Below are 17,359 nucleotides of genomic sequence, written 5' to 3' on the forward strand. Positions count from 1 at the left end.
TTAAATATCTTGAAGGACATTGTTGTAATGGAAAATGTGTAGCTTTCAAAGACCTTAAAAGTATGGACTGTGGTGGGAAAATGTTGATTTTACCTGAAGAGGAGTCTGGTTTTCATTAATGATTCCAGTGATTACTGGAAATACATTTGGATGACATATGATATTTATGTTTTACTGTTCTACAAAGCAAACCTTTTCTGGAGATCTTTAAACACTCACCTTTAGGTTTAACGTGGAGTTATGATAATACTGTGTTGTGTGATTGTATATATTAAGCATCTCCAATCCAAAATTAAATCTAGAATCGGCTTCCTATTTCGCAACAAAGCCTCCTTCACTCACGCTGCCAAACATACCCTCGTAAAACTGACCATCCTACCGATCCTCGACTTCGGCAATGTCATTTACAAAATAGCCTCCAATACCCTACTCAATCAATTGGATGCAGTCTATCAGTGCCATCCGTTTTGTCACCGAAGCCCCATATACCACCCACCACTGTGACCTGTATGCTCTCGTTGGCTGGCCCTCGCACATATTTGTCGCTAGTCCCACTGGCTCCAGGTCATCTATAAGTATTTGCTAGGTAAAGCTCCACCTTATCTCAGCTCATTGGTCATGATAACAACACCCACCCATAGCACGCGCTCCAGCAGATATATCTCACTGATCATCCCCAAAGCCAACACCTCGTTGGCCGCCTTTCCTTCCCGTTCTCTGTTGCCAATGACTGGAACGAATTGCAAAAATCGCTGAAGTTGGAGACTTATATCACCCTCACTAACTTTAAGCATCAGCTGTCTGAGCAGCTTACCGATCGCTGCAGCTGTACATACCCCATCTGTAAATAGCCCATCCAACTACCTACCTCATCACCATATTGTTTTTATTGACTTTTTTTGCTCTTTTGCACACCAGTATGTCTCATCAGCCCAGGCAGGGAAGTTATAAACTTGATCTCCACTATAAAAAGCATCTAGACGTTATCTCACATTTCTTTTAGACTAACATTTGGTGTTCAACAGCAGAGATCTGTAATAACCTTGCTGTCTGTCTCGCCGACATTTGCAACATTGCTTCAATATAGAAATTTGACCTCCAGGTGTCCTATGGTACTGAACGTGTCGGGAGTCGGGATGAGACAGACAAGCTGGCAGCTTTCCTCAGCCAGTCGAAATCATGAATCAGACCAATTTTTAGGGATATATACGAACAAATGTCAATAGAAAAACACAAAATGCAGCTAGTTTTCTGTAAATCCAGCTTCAGTTTGAAGTGATCTCCCTGGCAAGAGAGAAAATGTTCTATGCCAGGTGAAATCTCACATCATTAGCTCATTGTTATGGATGTATCCCAAAAACAATCACAAGAAAACAGCTTAAACAAATGCAAATGCAGCTACTTTGTTGTTATTCTGGCTACACTGTTTGATGTGACTGTGGTAGCAAAAGTTGGCTAGTTAGCAATCAAGGGATAAGAACGTTGCCAGCCATCATGGCAACAGAACATTTAGAACAAACGACTGAGTCGCGTCCATAGATTTAGAACAAAAAGACTTAACTACTGGGTCGCGTCTCTGGCAACCGAACCGATAGAACGAAGGACCAGCCCGTTTGGGGAGCAACCCTAGATTTGTGTTGGGGATATATCTCGTGGAAGGATGAAACAGTATGAATAAATTAATAAAAAATATATATTTTTATGAAAATATGTCAATCATTATTTGAATGTTGTATAAATATGATAATGCCCTTGAAGAAGGAGTTTGGAGGATATTGACACGGTTTGCCGGCCCTCGACTTCATCTCTGGCCTAATAACACCCGTGCCAATATATCCTCCAAACACTGGCTTCTCTGGCATCATTGTTTAAGTAGATGTTTGTACTCAATCACATCCTCTCTTTGAGACTAATCAAAATGGTTATTAGCCCTAATGGCTGTAAATAGTATGAAACCCATCTGCACCCTGGGATATAAAAGACCAACTACTATTTACTGAGTCCTGACTCTTCAAGACAGACTTTGCCAAGATATTTCCACTGCTTCTGGCTGCAAAGCCTTTTATCCTGAGTGCAGGCCAAATCAAACTGTTACCAGAGGGCAGTGCACATCTGAGTTCAGGCCTTGATATGGTAATTCAGCAAGATGCTGTTATCCAAAGCAACTCTCTGTAAACATACAGTATATGTTCCATGAGTGACTTAAAGCCCAGCTTTGGTGTGGCAGCACTATGCTCCAATCAACTAAAGCAGTTACAGTTTACATTTCCCCCATTGATGTTTCATTTGAAGTAGTGGAATAGAGTCCAATCCAGGGTACAAGAAGATCTGCAGCTGCTACACGGTGTAAATATACATCTCTGCGGAACCAATATTCTAATTAGGAAAAGCAGTTATAGGAATGAAATGGGTGGGACACACACCATAATAGAAAACCACTGTGGGGAATTATCTGCTCTAGTATTTTACAGCTATTCATTGAATGGGAGAGTTTCTCAGAGTTTCATCCATTTCTGCATTTTCACCACGTGAAATATGGTGAAATATGAAAGCCACTCAATTAAAATGTTGCAGATATATCGTATTAATACCATATTATACGTTTTGAGGGATTTCTCATTGCTGTTAGTTGACTTGGCACTTCCATGAACTATGGTCTTTGAGGGGACAAGCTATGAACAATACCGCTCTCCTCCAAGATCTTCCATTCTTTATTGCCATGGTCCCTCTCTTTCCACCTCATGCCAAGTTATACTACACTACCTAGCATGCCCCACCCTGTCCCTGTCATGGTCCCAAAGCATTCTACAGCTTTCACTTGGATCAGGCATCAATGGCTCTTTTGTCATGGGTATCCAGAGTCATTCAGCTTACTGTGTTGTAATTCATCTGGCTGAGCTCGTGGCTTTTATCTGTTCGATTGCCTCATAATTGGCTCATGTGTTTCGGTGTAAGACTTGGGCTACTTTCACAGCCCTCCTCAAAGCAGCTTTCTGCTCGTCTGATTGCAGAATCTTCAACACATATTTTTAACCCATTTATTTCTAGTACCATCCACAGGGTCTGGAAGGCGGCTCATATACTCCCCCTTCACAAATGTGTTGACCCGTATGACCTAAGTAATTATAGCCTCATTTCCAAACTCTATTGCCTAGCAAATATTATTTTATAACTATGAAATGTATTCTAAATGTACACGAGTCAGGTTCCAGACAAGGTTATAACACCATCTCTGCTACTTCTTTGGTTTTAAATGATGTTCTTAATTGTTTGGATGAGAAAAAAACATTGTGCAAACCTTTTTATTGACCTGTCTAAAGCCTTCAACACTGTGGATTGCGCATTACTTATTCAAAGGCTTTCATCAATTGATCATGACCAGGCTGGTTTGAAACTATATTAAAGGACAGAATACAGTGTGTATATACTGATGGTGTTAAATCAGGTTTTCTGGATTTAACATAAGAGTGTCCCACAGGGATTGATTCTTGGTCCTGTTCTTTTCACTATTTACATTAACAGTATTTGTTTATCTGGAGAAGAAGAAAAAAAAAATGTCACCTGTATGCAGATGACACTGTGGTGCATGCTATTTCCCCCACAGCTGACCAGACTCTATCAGAGTTTTAATCTGTCTTTATTGCCCTGCAGAAAGCTTTTGTTGAACTGAAATGGTTACTTAATGCAGGTTAAACCAAGTTATTATTATTATTATTATTATTATTATTATTTTCCAAATCATGTAAAAATGTATCTGATGATTTATGCATACCTACTTTGGACGGTGCCCTCATTGATCGTGTCCACGCTTATAAATATCTGGGCATCTGAATTTACAAAAAGCTACTATATCTTTTCAAAGAAGCATGTTGATGAGTTAGTTAAGAAATGTAGAATTAAAATAGTCTTCTTCTGTCAGAACAGGTCCTGTCTTTCGTTAAAAAGCAAAAGACAAATAATTCAGTCAACATTCATTCTGGTTATTGACTACGGTATAGTCATCTAACGGTTAAGCTAGCTATAAAGAAAAACTAAACAACCACCTGTTTGATCCACAAGCCCTTCACACATGTCTGAAAATTCTGTGTTATGGTTGGAATAACTTTTGTTGGCTGTTATTCATTGGCTTAAAAATCTGGTGTTGATTTTGAGTCTATGAATATGTTCACAGCATTACACACAGACACACAGGAACAATATTGTGTGCATCACCTGACCTTTGCCCTGTTTTAGGAAATACTATACGTTATATGACAGTAGGGCTGGAGTAGTGGAATGGAAATACTATACGTTATATGACAGTAGGGCTGGAGTAGTGGAATGGAAATAGCATACAGAGGCTATGACTCTCGTTCAGTGAAGAAGGGAAAAAACATGAGTAGAAGAAGTATGGTATGCAAAATGATGTCACCAGTCACAGTTTAACCATCGGAAAATCCACCCCCACTGCCATGCTGGGTAGATGCAGTCGTTGTGGAGAGAGATATCCCACTGCCATGCTGGGTAGATGCAGTCGTTGTGGAGAGAGATATCCCACTGCCATGCTGGGTAGATGCAGTCGTTGTGGAGAGAGATATCCCACTGCCATGCTGGGTAGATGCAGTCGTTGTTGAGAGAGATATCCCACTGCCATGCTGGGTAGATGCAGTCGTTGTGGAGAGAGATATCCCACTGCCATGCTGGGTAGATGCAGTCGTTGTGGAGAGAGATATCCCACTGCCATGCTGGGTAGATGCAGTCGTTGTGGAGAGAGATATCCCACTGCCATGCTGGGTAGATGCAGTCGTTGTGGAGAGAGATATCCCACTGCCATGCTGGGTAGATGCAGTCGTTGTGGAGAGAGATATCCCACTGCCATGCTGGGTAGATGCAGTCGTTGTGGAGAGAGATATCCCACTGCCATGCTGGGTAGATGCAGTCGTTGTGGAGAGAGATATCCCACTGCCATGCTGGGTAGATGCAGTCGTTGTGGAGAGAGATATCCCACTGCCATGCTGGGTAGATGCAGTCGTTGTGGAGAGGGATATCCCACTGAGCACAGATGTCATTTCAACGTCTACTTTTGATTTACATTTGGTTGAGTTGTCAACTATTATGTAACCTTCAGGTGAAACTGAGATATTAAACCTACAGATATTATGTAACCTTCAGGTGAAACTGAGATATTAAACCTACAGATATTATGTAACCTTCAGGTGAAACTGAGATATTAAACCTACAGATATTATGTAACCTTCAGGTGAAACTGAGATATTAAACCTACAGATATTATGTAACCTTCAGGTGAAACTGAGATATTAAACCTTCAGATATTATGTAACTTTCAGGTGAAACTGAGATATTAAACCTACAGATATTATGTAACCTTCAGGTGAAACTGAGATATTAAACCTACAGATATTATGTAACCTTCAGGTGAAACTGAGATATTAAACCTACAGATATTATGTAACCTTCAGGTGAAACGGAGATATTAAACCTACAGATATTATGTAACCTTCAGGTGAAAATGTGGTATTGGTCCTACAGATATTAAATCAAATCAAATTGTATTTGTCACATGTGCCGAATACAACAGGTTTGTATTTGTAAGGTTTGTACCTTACCGTGAAATGCTTACTTACAAGCTCTTAACCAACAACGCAGTTTTAAGAATAAATTGGTACTATATTTACTAAATAAACAAAAAAATAAACTGACGTTTAAAAAAAAGTAACACAATAAAATAACAATAACGAAGCTATATACAGGGGGTGCCGGTACCGAGTCAATGTGCGGGGGTCCAGGTTAGTCGAGGTAATTGAGGTAATTTGTACATGTAGGTAGGAGTAAAGTGACTAGTCCAGTGATTAGTCCAGATGGCCATTTGATTAATTGTTCAGGAGTCTTATGGCTTGGGGATAGAAGCTGTTAAGGAGCCTTTTGGACCTAGACTTTGCGCTCTGGTATCGCTTGCCGTGCGGTAGCAGAGAGAACAGTCTATGACTTGGGTGACTGGAGTCTTTGACATTTTTTGGGGCCTTCATCTGACCCCGCCTAGTATAGAGGTCCTGGATGGAAGAAAGCTTGGCCCCAGTAATGTACTGGGCTGTACGCATTACCTTCTGTAGCGCCTTATGGTCAGATACCGAGCAGTTGTCATACCAGGCGGTGATGCAACCGGTCAGGATGCTCTCGATGGTGCAGCTGTATAACTTTTTGAAGATCTGAGGACCAATGCCAAATCTTTTCAGTCTCCTGAGGGGGAATTGGCATTGTCGTGCCCTCTTCATGACTGTCTTGGTGTGTTTGGACCATGATAGTTTGTTGGTGATGTGGCAAAGCTCTCGACCTGCTCTAGTACAGCCCCGTCAATGTGAATGGGGGCGTGTTCGGCCCTCCTTTTCCTGTGGTCCACAATTAACTCCTTTGTATTGCTCACATTGAGGGAGAGGTTGTTGTCCTGGCCCCACACTGCCAGGTCTCTGACCTCCTCCCTATAGGCTGTCTCATTGTTGTCGGTGATCAGTCCTACCACCTAAGTGTCGTCAGCAAACTTAATGATGGTGTTAGAGTCATGCTTGGCCACGCAGTAGTGGGTGAACAGGGAGTACAGGAGGGGACTAAGCATGCACCCTGTGTTGAGGATCAGCGTGGCAGATGTGTTGTTGCCTACCCTTACAAAACTGGGGGTGGCCCGTCAGGAAGTCTAGGATCCAGTTGCAGAGGGAGGTGTTTAGTCCCAGGTTCCGTAGTTTAGTGATGAGCTTTGAGGCCACTATGGTGTTGAACGCTGAGCTGTAGTCAATGAACAGCATTCTCACATAGGTGTTCCTTTGTCCAGGTGTGGAGTGAAAAGTGTGGAGTGGGAGTGAGATTGAGATTGAGATTGCGTCATCTGTGGATCTGTTGGGGCGGTATGAGAGTTTTATGTAACCTTCAGGTGAATCTGAGGTATTGGTTCTACAGATATGATGTAACCTTCAGGTGACTTTGAGACATTGGTCCTACAGATATGATGTAACCTTCAGGTGACTTTGAGACATTGGTATTTTAGGTATTGTGTGTGTGTGTGTGTGTGTGTGTGTGTGTGTGTGTGTGTGTGTGTGTGTGTGTGTGTGTGTGTGTGTGTGTGTGTGTGTGTGTGTGTGTGTGTGTGTGTGTGTGTGTGTGTGTGCATTTGTTTCCCTATCAGTGTGTAGAGCTGCTGTGTGTCTAAGTGTGAACGCAGCAGGGTATAACAGCCCTGTGTTAGAGAGTCTCTGGTGAACACAGCAGGGTATAACAGCCCTGTGTTAGAGAGTCTCTGGTGAACACAGCAGGGTATAACAGCCCTGTGTTAGAGAGTCTCTGGTGAACACAGCATGGTATAACAGCCCTGTGTTAGAGAGTCTCTGGTGAACACAGCAGGGTATAACAGCCCTGTGTTAGAGAGTCTCTGGTGAACACAGCATGGTATAACAGCCCTGTGTTAGAGAGTCTCTGGTGAACACAGCATGGTATAACAGCCCTGTGTTAGAGAGTCTCGAGAACACAGCATGGTATAACAGCCCTGTGTTAGAGAGTCTCTGGTGAACACAGCAGGGTATAACAGCCCTGTGTTAGAGAGTCTCTGGTGAACACAGCAGGGTATAACAGCCCTGTGTTAGAGAGTCTCTGGTGAACACAGCAGGGTATAACAGCCCTGTGTTAGAGAGTCTCTGGTGAACACAGCAGGGTATAACAGCCCTGTGTTAGAGAGTCTCTGGTGAACACAGCAGGGTATAACAGCCCTGTGTTAGAGAGTCTCTGGTGATAATGCGTTGTGTGGCTGTTGCCAGATGACATCATGAGAATGTCTTTGATCGGAAGTCTTTTGTCTTTAACCCTTAAAGGGAGCCAACCAGTGTACTGAATGCCCAGAGGACCTGGTTCAACCCAAGGTCTCATTCACACCATCTCAGAATTGTGATCCAGATTCACCCTGGCTTCTGCCTGATGCCCTCCCGTTGTCCTCTATTTATTCATATTCAAAGACTTCGAATTCCATAACCAATTTAATGATGGCATAATCCTGTAAGACTTACACTGAGGCCCAATATGCTTCTACAAAATGATATCAAGCTTTGTGTTAATATTTTATCAGATGTGTTCCCCACTTTCCCTCAGCTAATGAGGAATGAATATTTCTGATTAAAACTGTGACATCTGTCTTGTCTGTTGAGTATTGAGGACCTATGGGAAATCAAACAGGAGATGATGAGTTTAGCCAATAGAAGAAATCTCTGGAAGAAAGTCTACATTAGAAAATGACACACTAATTGAGTAAAGTTGGTAAAGTTTTACTGTGGGAAGCTGTTGAGATTGGACTCTTTTTCTGAAAAGCCTGGGTAGGGACTTTAGCTGTAAATCTGTTCTGCCATGAAAAGGATACTCCAAGTTATGAATGCTGCCCTTGGTTTGTCACACACATACACACACACACACACACACAAATACAGTATATACAGTGCATTCGGAAGGTATTCAGACCCATTGACTTTTTCCACATTTTGTTACGTTAGAGCCTTATTTTAAATTGATAAAAAAAATACAGAAATAACTTATCAATCTACACACAATGCCCCATAATGACGAAGAAAAAACTGCTTTTTAAAAATGTTTGCAAATGTATTACAAATAAAAAACTGAAATATAACATTTACATAAGTATTCAGACCCTTTATTCAGTACTTTGTTGAAGCACCTTTGGCAGCGATCGGTGGCAGGGACTGGGAGACTAGTCGGCATTGAGGGAAAGATGAATGGAGCAACCTACAGAGAGATCCTTGATGAAAACTTGCTCCAAAGCGCTCAGGACCTCAGACTGTGGTGAAGGTTCACCTTCCAACAGGACAACGACCCTAAGCACACAGCCAAGACAACGCAGGAGTGGTTTCGAGACAAGTCTCTGAATGTCCTTGAGTGGCCCAGCCAGAGCCTGGACTTGAACCCGATCGAACATCTCTGGAGAGACCTGAAAATAGCTGTGCAGCGACGCTCCCCATCCAACCTGACAGAGCTTGAGAGAATCTGCAGAGAAGAATGGGAGAAACTCCCCAAATACAGGTGTGCCAAGCTTGTAGCATCATACCCAAGAAGACTCAAAGCTGTAATTACTGCCAAAGGTACTTCAACAAGGTACTGTGTAAATGGTCTGAATACTTATGTAAATGTGATATTTAAGATTTAGATTTTTAATACATTTGCAATGCCATTATGGGGTACTGTGTGTAGATTGATGAGGGAAAAAATGATTTAATCAATTTTAGAATAAGGCAGTAATGTAAGAAAATATGGAAAAAGTCAAGTGGTCTGAATACTTTCCGAATGCACTGTATATATAAATATAAAAATGCATGCATGCATGCACGCACGCACGCACGCACGCACACACACACACACACAGCCAGTTCCACTCAGGCATGGCCTGAAGCTCTCAGCCATATGTCTCTGAGGAAATAAGAAGGAGGTCAGTGGATTGAAGTGACATCAAACATTCATGACATCATAACCAACATTGAGAGGTCTCAGCCATGATCCATCCAAGTCTGTTAATCCAGCGCCTCACTGTGGATGTAGAGGCACATTGCAATAACAATCCTTTGGTTGGCCCAGGTTCTTAAACAAAGGAAATGATGTTATTTCTTCAATGTGTATTTCTCGGCTGCTTTGTGTTTATGTTGATTGTAGACTTTAACAGCCAAGTGTTGAGTTTGTTTGGTAATTGAAGGATCAGCGGGGATAACATTGTTACAGTATCAGTACACTTTCATCGTGGTTTATTAGCAAGTCTTCAGTTACACTAATTCAACATTTATCTGTAAGGGTGAACGTTTAAAAGAGACGTTATTTGACTGAGGTCATCAAATTATCCAATCAATTTTGTAGGGTTGTGTTAACTGTTTACATGGCTGGTGTTACTCAGTGGTGTCCTCTGACCTTGACATATGTAGGGTTGTGTTAACTGTTTACATGGCTAGTGTTACTCAGTGGTGTCCTCTGACCTTGACATATGTAGGGCAGTGTTAACTGTTTACATGGCTGGTGTTACTCACTGGTGTCCTCTGACCTTGACATATGTAGGGTTGTGTTAACTGTTTACATGGCTAGTGTTACTCAGTGGTGTCCTCTGACCTTGACATATGTAGGGCAGTGTTAACTGTTTACATGGCTAGTGTTACTCAGTGGTGTCCTCTGACCTTGACATATGTAGGGTTGTGTTAACTGTTTACATGGCTAGTGTTACTCAGTGGTGTCCTCTGACCTTGACATATGTAGGGCAGTGTTAACTGTTTACATGGCTGGTGTTACTCAGTGGTGTCCTCTGACCTTGACATATGTAGGGTTGTGTTAACTGTTTACATGGCTGGTGTTACTCAGTGGGGTCCTCTGACCTTGACATATGTAGGGCTGTGTTAACTGTTTACATGGCTGGTGTTACTCAGTGGTGTCCTCTGACCTTGACATATGTAGGGTTGTGTTAACTGTTTACATGGCTGGTGTTACTCAGTGGGGTCCTCTGACCTTGACATATGTAGGGCAGTGTTAACTGTTTACATGGCTAGTGTTACTCAGTGGTGTCCTCTGACCTTGACATATGTAGGGCAGTGTTAACTGTTTACATGGCTGGTGTTACTCAGTGGGGTCCTCTGACCTTGACATATGTAGGGCAGTGTTAACTGTTTACATGGCTGGTGTTACTCAGTGGTGTCCTCTGACCTTGACATATGTAGGGCAGTGTTAACTGTTTACATGGCTGGTGTTACTCAGTGGTGTCCCCTGACCTTGACATATGTAGGGCAGTGTTAACTGTTTACATGGCTGGTGTTACTCAGTGGTGTCCTCTGACCTTGACATATGTAGGGCAGTGTTAACTGTTTACATGGCTGGTGTTACTCAGTGGTGTCCTCTGACCTTGACATATGTAGGGCAGTGTTAACTGTTTACATGGCTGGTGTTACTCAGTGGTGTCCCCTGACCTTGACATATGTAGGGCAGTGTTAACTGTTTACATGGCTGGTGTTACTCAGTGGTGTCCTCTGACCTTGACATATGTAGGGCAGTGTTAACTGTTTACATGGCTGGTGTTACTCAGTGGTGTCCTCTGACCTTGACATATGTAGGGCTGTGTTAACTGTTTACATGGCTGGTGTTACTCAGTGGTGTCCTCTGACCTTGACATATGTAGGGTTGTGTTAACTGTTTACATGGCTGGTGTTACTCAGTGGTGTCCTCTGACCTTGACATATGTAGGGTTGTGTTAACTGTTTACATGGCTGGTGTTACTCAGTGGTGTCCTCTGACCTTGACATATGTAGGGTTGTGTTAACTGTTTACATGGCTAGTGTTACTCAGTGGTGTCCTCTGACCTTGACATATGTAGGGTTGTGTTAACTGTTTACATGGCTGGTGTTACTCAATGGTGCCCTCTGAGGGCTCCCGAGTGGCGCAGCGGTCTAAGGCACTGCATCCTAGTGCAAGAAGTGTCACTACAGACCCTGGTTCAATTCCAGGCTGTATCACAACTGGCTGTGATTGGAAGTCCCATAGGGTGGTGCACAATTGGCCCAGTGTTGTCTTGGTTTTGCCAGGGTAGGCCGTCATTGTAAATAAGAATTTGTTCTTAACTAACTTGCCTAGTTAAATAAAGGTATAAAAAAATGTACCTTGACATATGGCCTATATGTGTGATGTCATCATTTGGAAAATACATAGTCACATACATGTCAATAATGGTGATAGAGAGCCATTGAAGTCTGTTCTCCTCAATATATGATCAGTATGTTTGTTCTTTCATTTCAGGCCGGCCGCATCGACCCCCACCACCCCAAAGTGTGTGGCCACCAAGGCAATGTCCTGGACATCAAATGGAATCCCTTCTTTGAAAACATCATAGCTTCCTGCTCTGAAGATTCCTCTGTAAGTGCACACACACACACACACACACACACACACACACACACACACACACACACACACACACACACAGTAAACTGCTGTTTCTGCTGACTCATTGACTGTGCAGCTACAGTTGAAGTTGGAAGTTAACATACACCTTATCCAAATACATTTAAACTCAGTTTTTCACAATACCTGACTTTCAATCCTAGTAAAAATTCCCTGTCTGAGGTCAGTTAGGATCACCACTTTATTTTAAGAATGTGAAATGTCAGAATAATAGCAGAGAGAATTATTTATTTCAGCTTTTATTTCTTTCATCACATTTCCAGTGGGTCAGAAGTTTACATACACTCAATTAGTATTTGGTAGCACTGCCTTTAAATTGTTTAACTTGGGTCAAACGTTTTGGGTAGCCTTCCACAAGCTTCCACAATAATTTGGGTGAATTTTGGCCCATTCCTCCTGACAGAGCTGGTGTAAGTGAGACAGATTTGTTGGCCTCCTTGCTCTCACCCGCTTTTTCAGTTCTGCCCACAAATGTTCTATAGGATTGAGGTCAGGGCTTTGTGATGGCCACTCCAGTACCTTGACTTTGTTGTCCTTAAGCCATTTTGCCACAACTTTGTTAGTATGCTTGGGGTCATTGTCCATTTGGAAGACCCATTTGTGACAAAGCTTTAACTTCCTGACTGATGTCTTGAGATGTTGCTTCAATATATCCACATCATTTTCCTCACTCATGATGCCATCTATTTTGTGAAGTGCACCAGTCCCTCCTGCAGCAAACACCCCCACAACATGATGCTGCCACCCCCGTGCTTCACGGTTGGGATGCTGTTCTTCGACTTGCAAGCCTCCCCCTTTTTCCTCCAAACATAACAATGGCCAAACAGTTCTATTTTTGTTTCATCAGACCAGAGGACATTTCTACAAAAAGTACGATCTTTGTCCCCATTTGCAGTTGCAAACTGTAGTCTGGCTTTTTTATGGCGGTTTTGGAGCAGTGGCTGCTTCCTTGCTGAGCGGCCTTTCAGGTTACGTCGATATAGGACTCGTTTTACTGTGAAAATAGATACTTTTGGACCTGTTTCCTCCAGCATCTTCACAAGGTCCTTTGCTGTTGTTCTGGGATTAATTTGCACTTTTCGCAGCAAAGTACGTTCATCTCTAGGAGACAGAACGTGTCTCCTTCCTGAGCGGTATGATGGCTGCGTGGTCCCATGGTGTTAATACTTACGTACTATTGTTTGTACAGATGAACGTGGTACCTTCAGGCGTTTGGAAATTGCTCCAAAGGATGAATCAGACTTGTGGAGGTCTACAATTTTTTTCTGAGGTCTTGGCTGATTTCTTTTGATTTTCCCATGATGTCAAGCAAAGAGGCACTGAGTTTGAAGGTAGGCCTTGAAATACATCCACAGGTACACCTACAGTTGACTCAAATTAGGTCAATTAGCCTATCAGAAGCTTCTAAAGCCATAACATAATTTTCTGGAATTTTCCAAGCTGTTTAAAGGCACAGTCAACTTAGTGTATGTAAACCTCTGACCCACTGGAATTGTGATACAGTGAATTATAAGTGAAATAATCTGTCTATAAACAATTGTTGGAAAAATGACTTGTGTCATGCACAAAGTAGATGTCCTAACTGACTTGCCAAAACTATAGTTTATTAACAAGAAATATGTGGAGTGGTTGAAAAATGAGTTTTAATGACTCCAACCTAAGTGTATGTAAACTCCCGACTTCAACTGTATGTTAGTTCTGCATCCCGTAGTACTTTCACTTATTATAGGATCATCTCCTCAGTACATCACAGAGCTCCATCACTGAGCTCCCTCACAGAGCTCCCTCACAGAGCTCCGTCACAGAGCTACCTCACAGAGCTCCCTCACAGAGCTCCCTAACAGAGCTCCCTCACAGAGCTCCATCACAGAGCTCCATCACATAGCTCCCTCACAGAGCTCCCTCACAGAGCTACATCACAGAGCTACATAACAGAGCTCCCTCACAGAGCTCCATCACAGATTATATGGTCTATTTTCCATCAAGTATACAGCAGCTCCCTATGCTGACATCTTCAATACACACATACAAACTGTCAATCTGATCACAAATAGGATCATGATTACATTGGAGAGACGAGTGTATGACTGGCTAAAGTATCAAAGGTCTAAACGTTAGGTTGACATTGAAGTATCAAAGGTACTCTAACAAAGAATGAAACAGTAATTCAAATGAATTTTGTGAATTTGTTTACTAAAGATTATGCTAATTGTGTTTGTGTGTGTGTGTGTTCATGTGTACGTGCATGTGTGTGTGTGTGTGTGTGTGTGTGTGTGTGTGTGTGTGTGTGTGTGTGTGTGTGTGTGTGTGTGTGTGTGTGTGTGTGTGTGTGTGCACTTGTGTGTGTGTGTGCACTTGTGTGTGTGCCAGGTACGAGTATGGGAGATCCCAGAGGGAGGGCTGAGGCGAAATATGACAGAGGCCATGATGGAGCTGTATGGACACAGCAGGCGTGTGGGCCTCATCGAGTGGCACCCCACCAGCAGTGGAATCCTCTTCAGCGCTGGCTATGACTATAAGGTATCATCACAGATCACTGGCTATGACTGTAAGGTATCATTACAGATCACTAGCTATGGCTTTAAGGTATCATCACAGATCACTGGCTATGGCTTTAAGGTATCATCACAGATCACTAGCTATGGCTTTAAGGTATCATCACAGATCACTGGCTATGGCTTTAAGGTATCATCACAGATCACTAGCTATGACTGTAAGGTATCATCACAGATCACTGGCTACGGCTTTAAGGTGTCATCACAGATCACTGGCTACGGCTTTAAGGTATCATCACAGATCACTGGCTATGACTGTAAGGTATCATCACAGATCACTGGCTACGACTGTAAGGTATCATCACAGATCACTGGCTATGACTGTAAGGTATCATTACAGATCACTAGCTATGGCTTTAAGGTATCATCACAGATCACTAGCTATGACTGTAAGGTATCATCACAGATCACTGGCTATGACTGTAAGGTATCATCACAGATCACTGGCTAGGACTGTAAGGTATCATCACAGATCACTGGCTATGACTGTAAGGTATCATCACAGATCACTGGCTACGACTGTAAGGTATCATCACAGATCACTGGCTACGATTGTAAGGTATCATCACAGATCACTGGCTACGACTGTAAGGTATCATCACAGATCACTGGCTACGACTGTAAGGTATCATCACAGATCACTGGCTACGACTGTAAGGTATCATCACAGATCACTGGCTACGACTGTAAGGTATCATCACAGATCACTGGCTACGACTGTAAGGTATCATCACAGATCACTGGCTACGACTGTAAGGTATCATCACAGATCACTGGCTACGACTGTAAGGTATCATCACAGATCACTGGCTACGACTGTAAGGTATCATCACAGATCACTGGCTACGACTGTAAGGTATCATCACAGATCACTGGCTACGACTGTAAGGTATCATCACAGATCACTGGCTACGACTGTAAGGTATCATCACAGATCACTGGCTACGACTGTAAGGTATCATCACAGATCACTGGCTACGACTGTAAGGTATCATCACAGATCACTGGCTACGACTGTAAGGTATCATCACAGATCACTGGCTATGACTGTAAGGTATCATCACAGATCACTGGCTATGACTGTAAGGTATACACAACAGGGTCATATTCATTAGTGCACACCGTAGCACAACGTAACAAAACTATTTTAACGAAAATAAAATGTGTTTTTATTGGAGTTCAGGGTAGTCTTTCCCCATTTCACTCCCTTTTCTTCGAAGTTCAGATCTGACAGTTGATATGATTCCCTGCCCGTCCCATCCAGATCCTGATCTGGAACCTGGAGATAGGTGAGCCGGTGAAGATGATCGACTGTCACTCTGACGTCATCGTGTGTATGTCCTTCAACACAGACGGCAGCCTGCTGGCCACCAGCTGTAAGGACAAGAAGCTGCGTGTCATCGAGCCCCGCTCCGGGAGAGTCTTACAGGTCAGTCTTACAGCGGGCAGAGAAAGTTTCACTATTTACCTCCTTTACAGAGACAAGGTTTCACTATTTACCTCCTTTACAGAGACAAGGTTTCACTATTTACTTCCTTTACAGAGACAAGGTTTCAGTATTTACTTTGTTTACAGAGACAAGGTTTCACTATTTATCTCCTTCACAGAGACACGGTTTCACTATTTACTTCCTTTACAGAGACAAGGTTTCACTATTTACCTCCTTTACAGAGACAAGGTTTCACTATTTACCTCCTTTACAGAGACAAGGTTTCACTATTTACCTCCTTTACAGAGAATTTACAGATAAGATTTCACTATTTATCTCCTTTACAGAGACAAGGTTTCACTATTTACTTCCTTTACAGAGACAAGGTTTCACTATTTACCTCCTTTACAGAGACAAGGTTTCACTATTTACCTCCTTTACAGAGATAAGGTTTCACTATTTACCTCCTTTACAGAGACAAGGTTTCACTATTTACTTCCTTTACAGAGACAAGGTTTCACTATTTACCTCCTTTACAGAGACAAGGTTTCACTATTTACCTCCTTTACAGAGATAAGGTTTCACTATTTACTTCCTTTACAGAGACACGGTTTCACTATTTACTTCCTTTACAGAGACAAGGTTTCACTATTTACTTCCTTTACAGAGACAAGGTTTCACTATTTACTTCCTTTACAAAGACAAGGTTTCACTATTTACCTCCTTCACAGAGACAAGGTTTCACTATTTACTTTGTTTACAGAGACAAGTTTCACCATTTACTTTGTTTACAGAGACAAGGTTTTACTATTTACCTCCTTTACAGAGACAAGGTTTCACTATTTACCTCTTACAGAGATTAATGTTTCACTATTTACTTCCTTTACAGAGACAAGGTTTCACTATTTACTTCCTTCACAGAGACAAGGTTTCACTATTTACTTTGTTTCCAGAGACAAGTTTCACTATTTACTTTGTTTACAGAGACAAGGTTTCACTAATTACTTTGTTTACAGAGACAAGGTTTTACTATTTACGTCCTTTACAGAGACAAGGTTTTACTATTTACTTCCTTTACAGAGACAAGGTTTCAATATTTACTTTGTTTACAGAGACAAGGTTTCACTATTTACTTTGTTTACAGAGACAAGGTTTTACTATTTACGTCCTTTACAAAGACAAGGTTTCATTATTTACTTTGTTTACAGAGACAAGGTTTCACTATGTATCTCCTTTACAGAGACAAGGTTTCACTATGTATCTCCTTTACAGAGTACATCTAAATGAGTGAATATAATGCCCCATTACAGTAGAGTCTCTTTGTGTTTGTTCCCAACATTTAGAGTGAATATAATGCCCCATTATAGTAGAGTCTGTGTGATTGTTCCCCACATTTAGAGTGAATATA

The 17,359-nt window shown here is 42.1% G+C and overlaps 1 protein-coding gene across 2 annotated transcripts in view; it reads left to right on the forward strand.

The window, feature by feature from the left end:
• The window catches only part of LOC106595117 (coronin-2B), an 81,733-nt gene that overhangs the window by 57,491 nt on the left and 6,883 nt on the right, over positions 1 to 17,359 (forward strand). For both annotated transcript variants that reach the window (XM_045689553.1, XM_045689554.1), the window contains exons 3-5: positions 11,803 to 11,919; positions 14,338 to 14,487; positions 15,787 to 15,951. In XM_045689553.1, the coding sequence (XP_045545509.1) occupies positions 11,803 to 11,919; positions 14,338 to 14,487; positions 15,787 to 15,951 (432 nt within the window). The remainder of the gene's footprint in view (positions 1 to 11,802; positions 11,920 to 14,337; positions 14,488 to 15,786; positions 15,952 to 17,359) is intronic.

The sequence above is a fragment of the Salmo salar genome, chromosome ssa11 (genome assembly GCF_905237065.1).
Source record: "Salmo salar chromosome ssa11, Ssal_v3.1, whole genome shotgun sequence".
In the NCBI taxonomy this organism is placed as follows: Eukaryota; Metazoa; Chordata; class Actinopteri; order Salmoniformes; family Salmonidae; genus Salmo; species Salmo salar.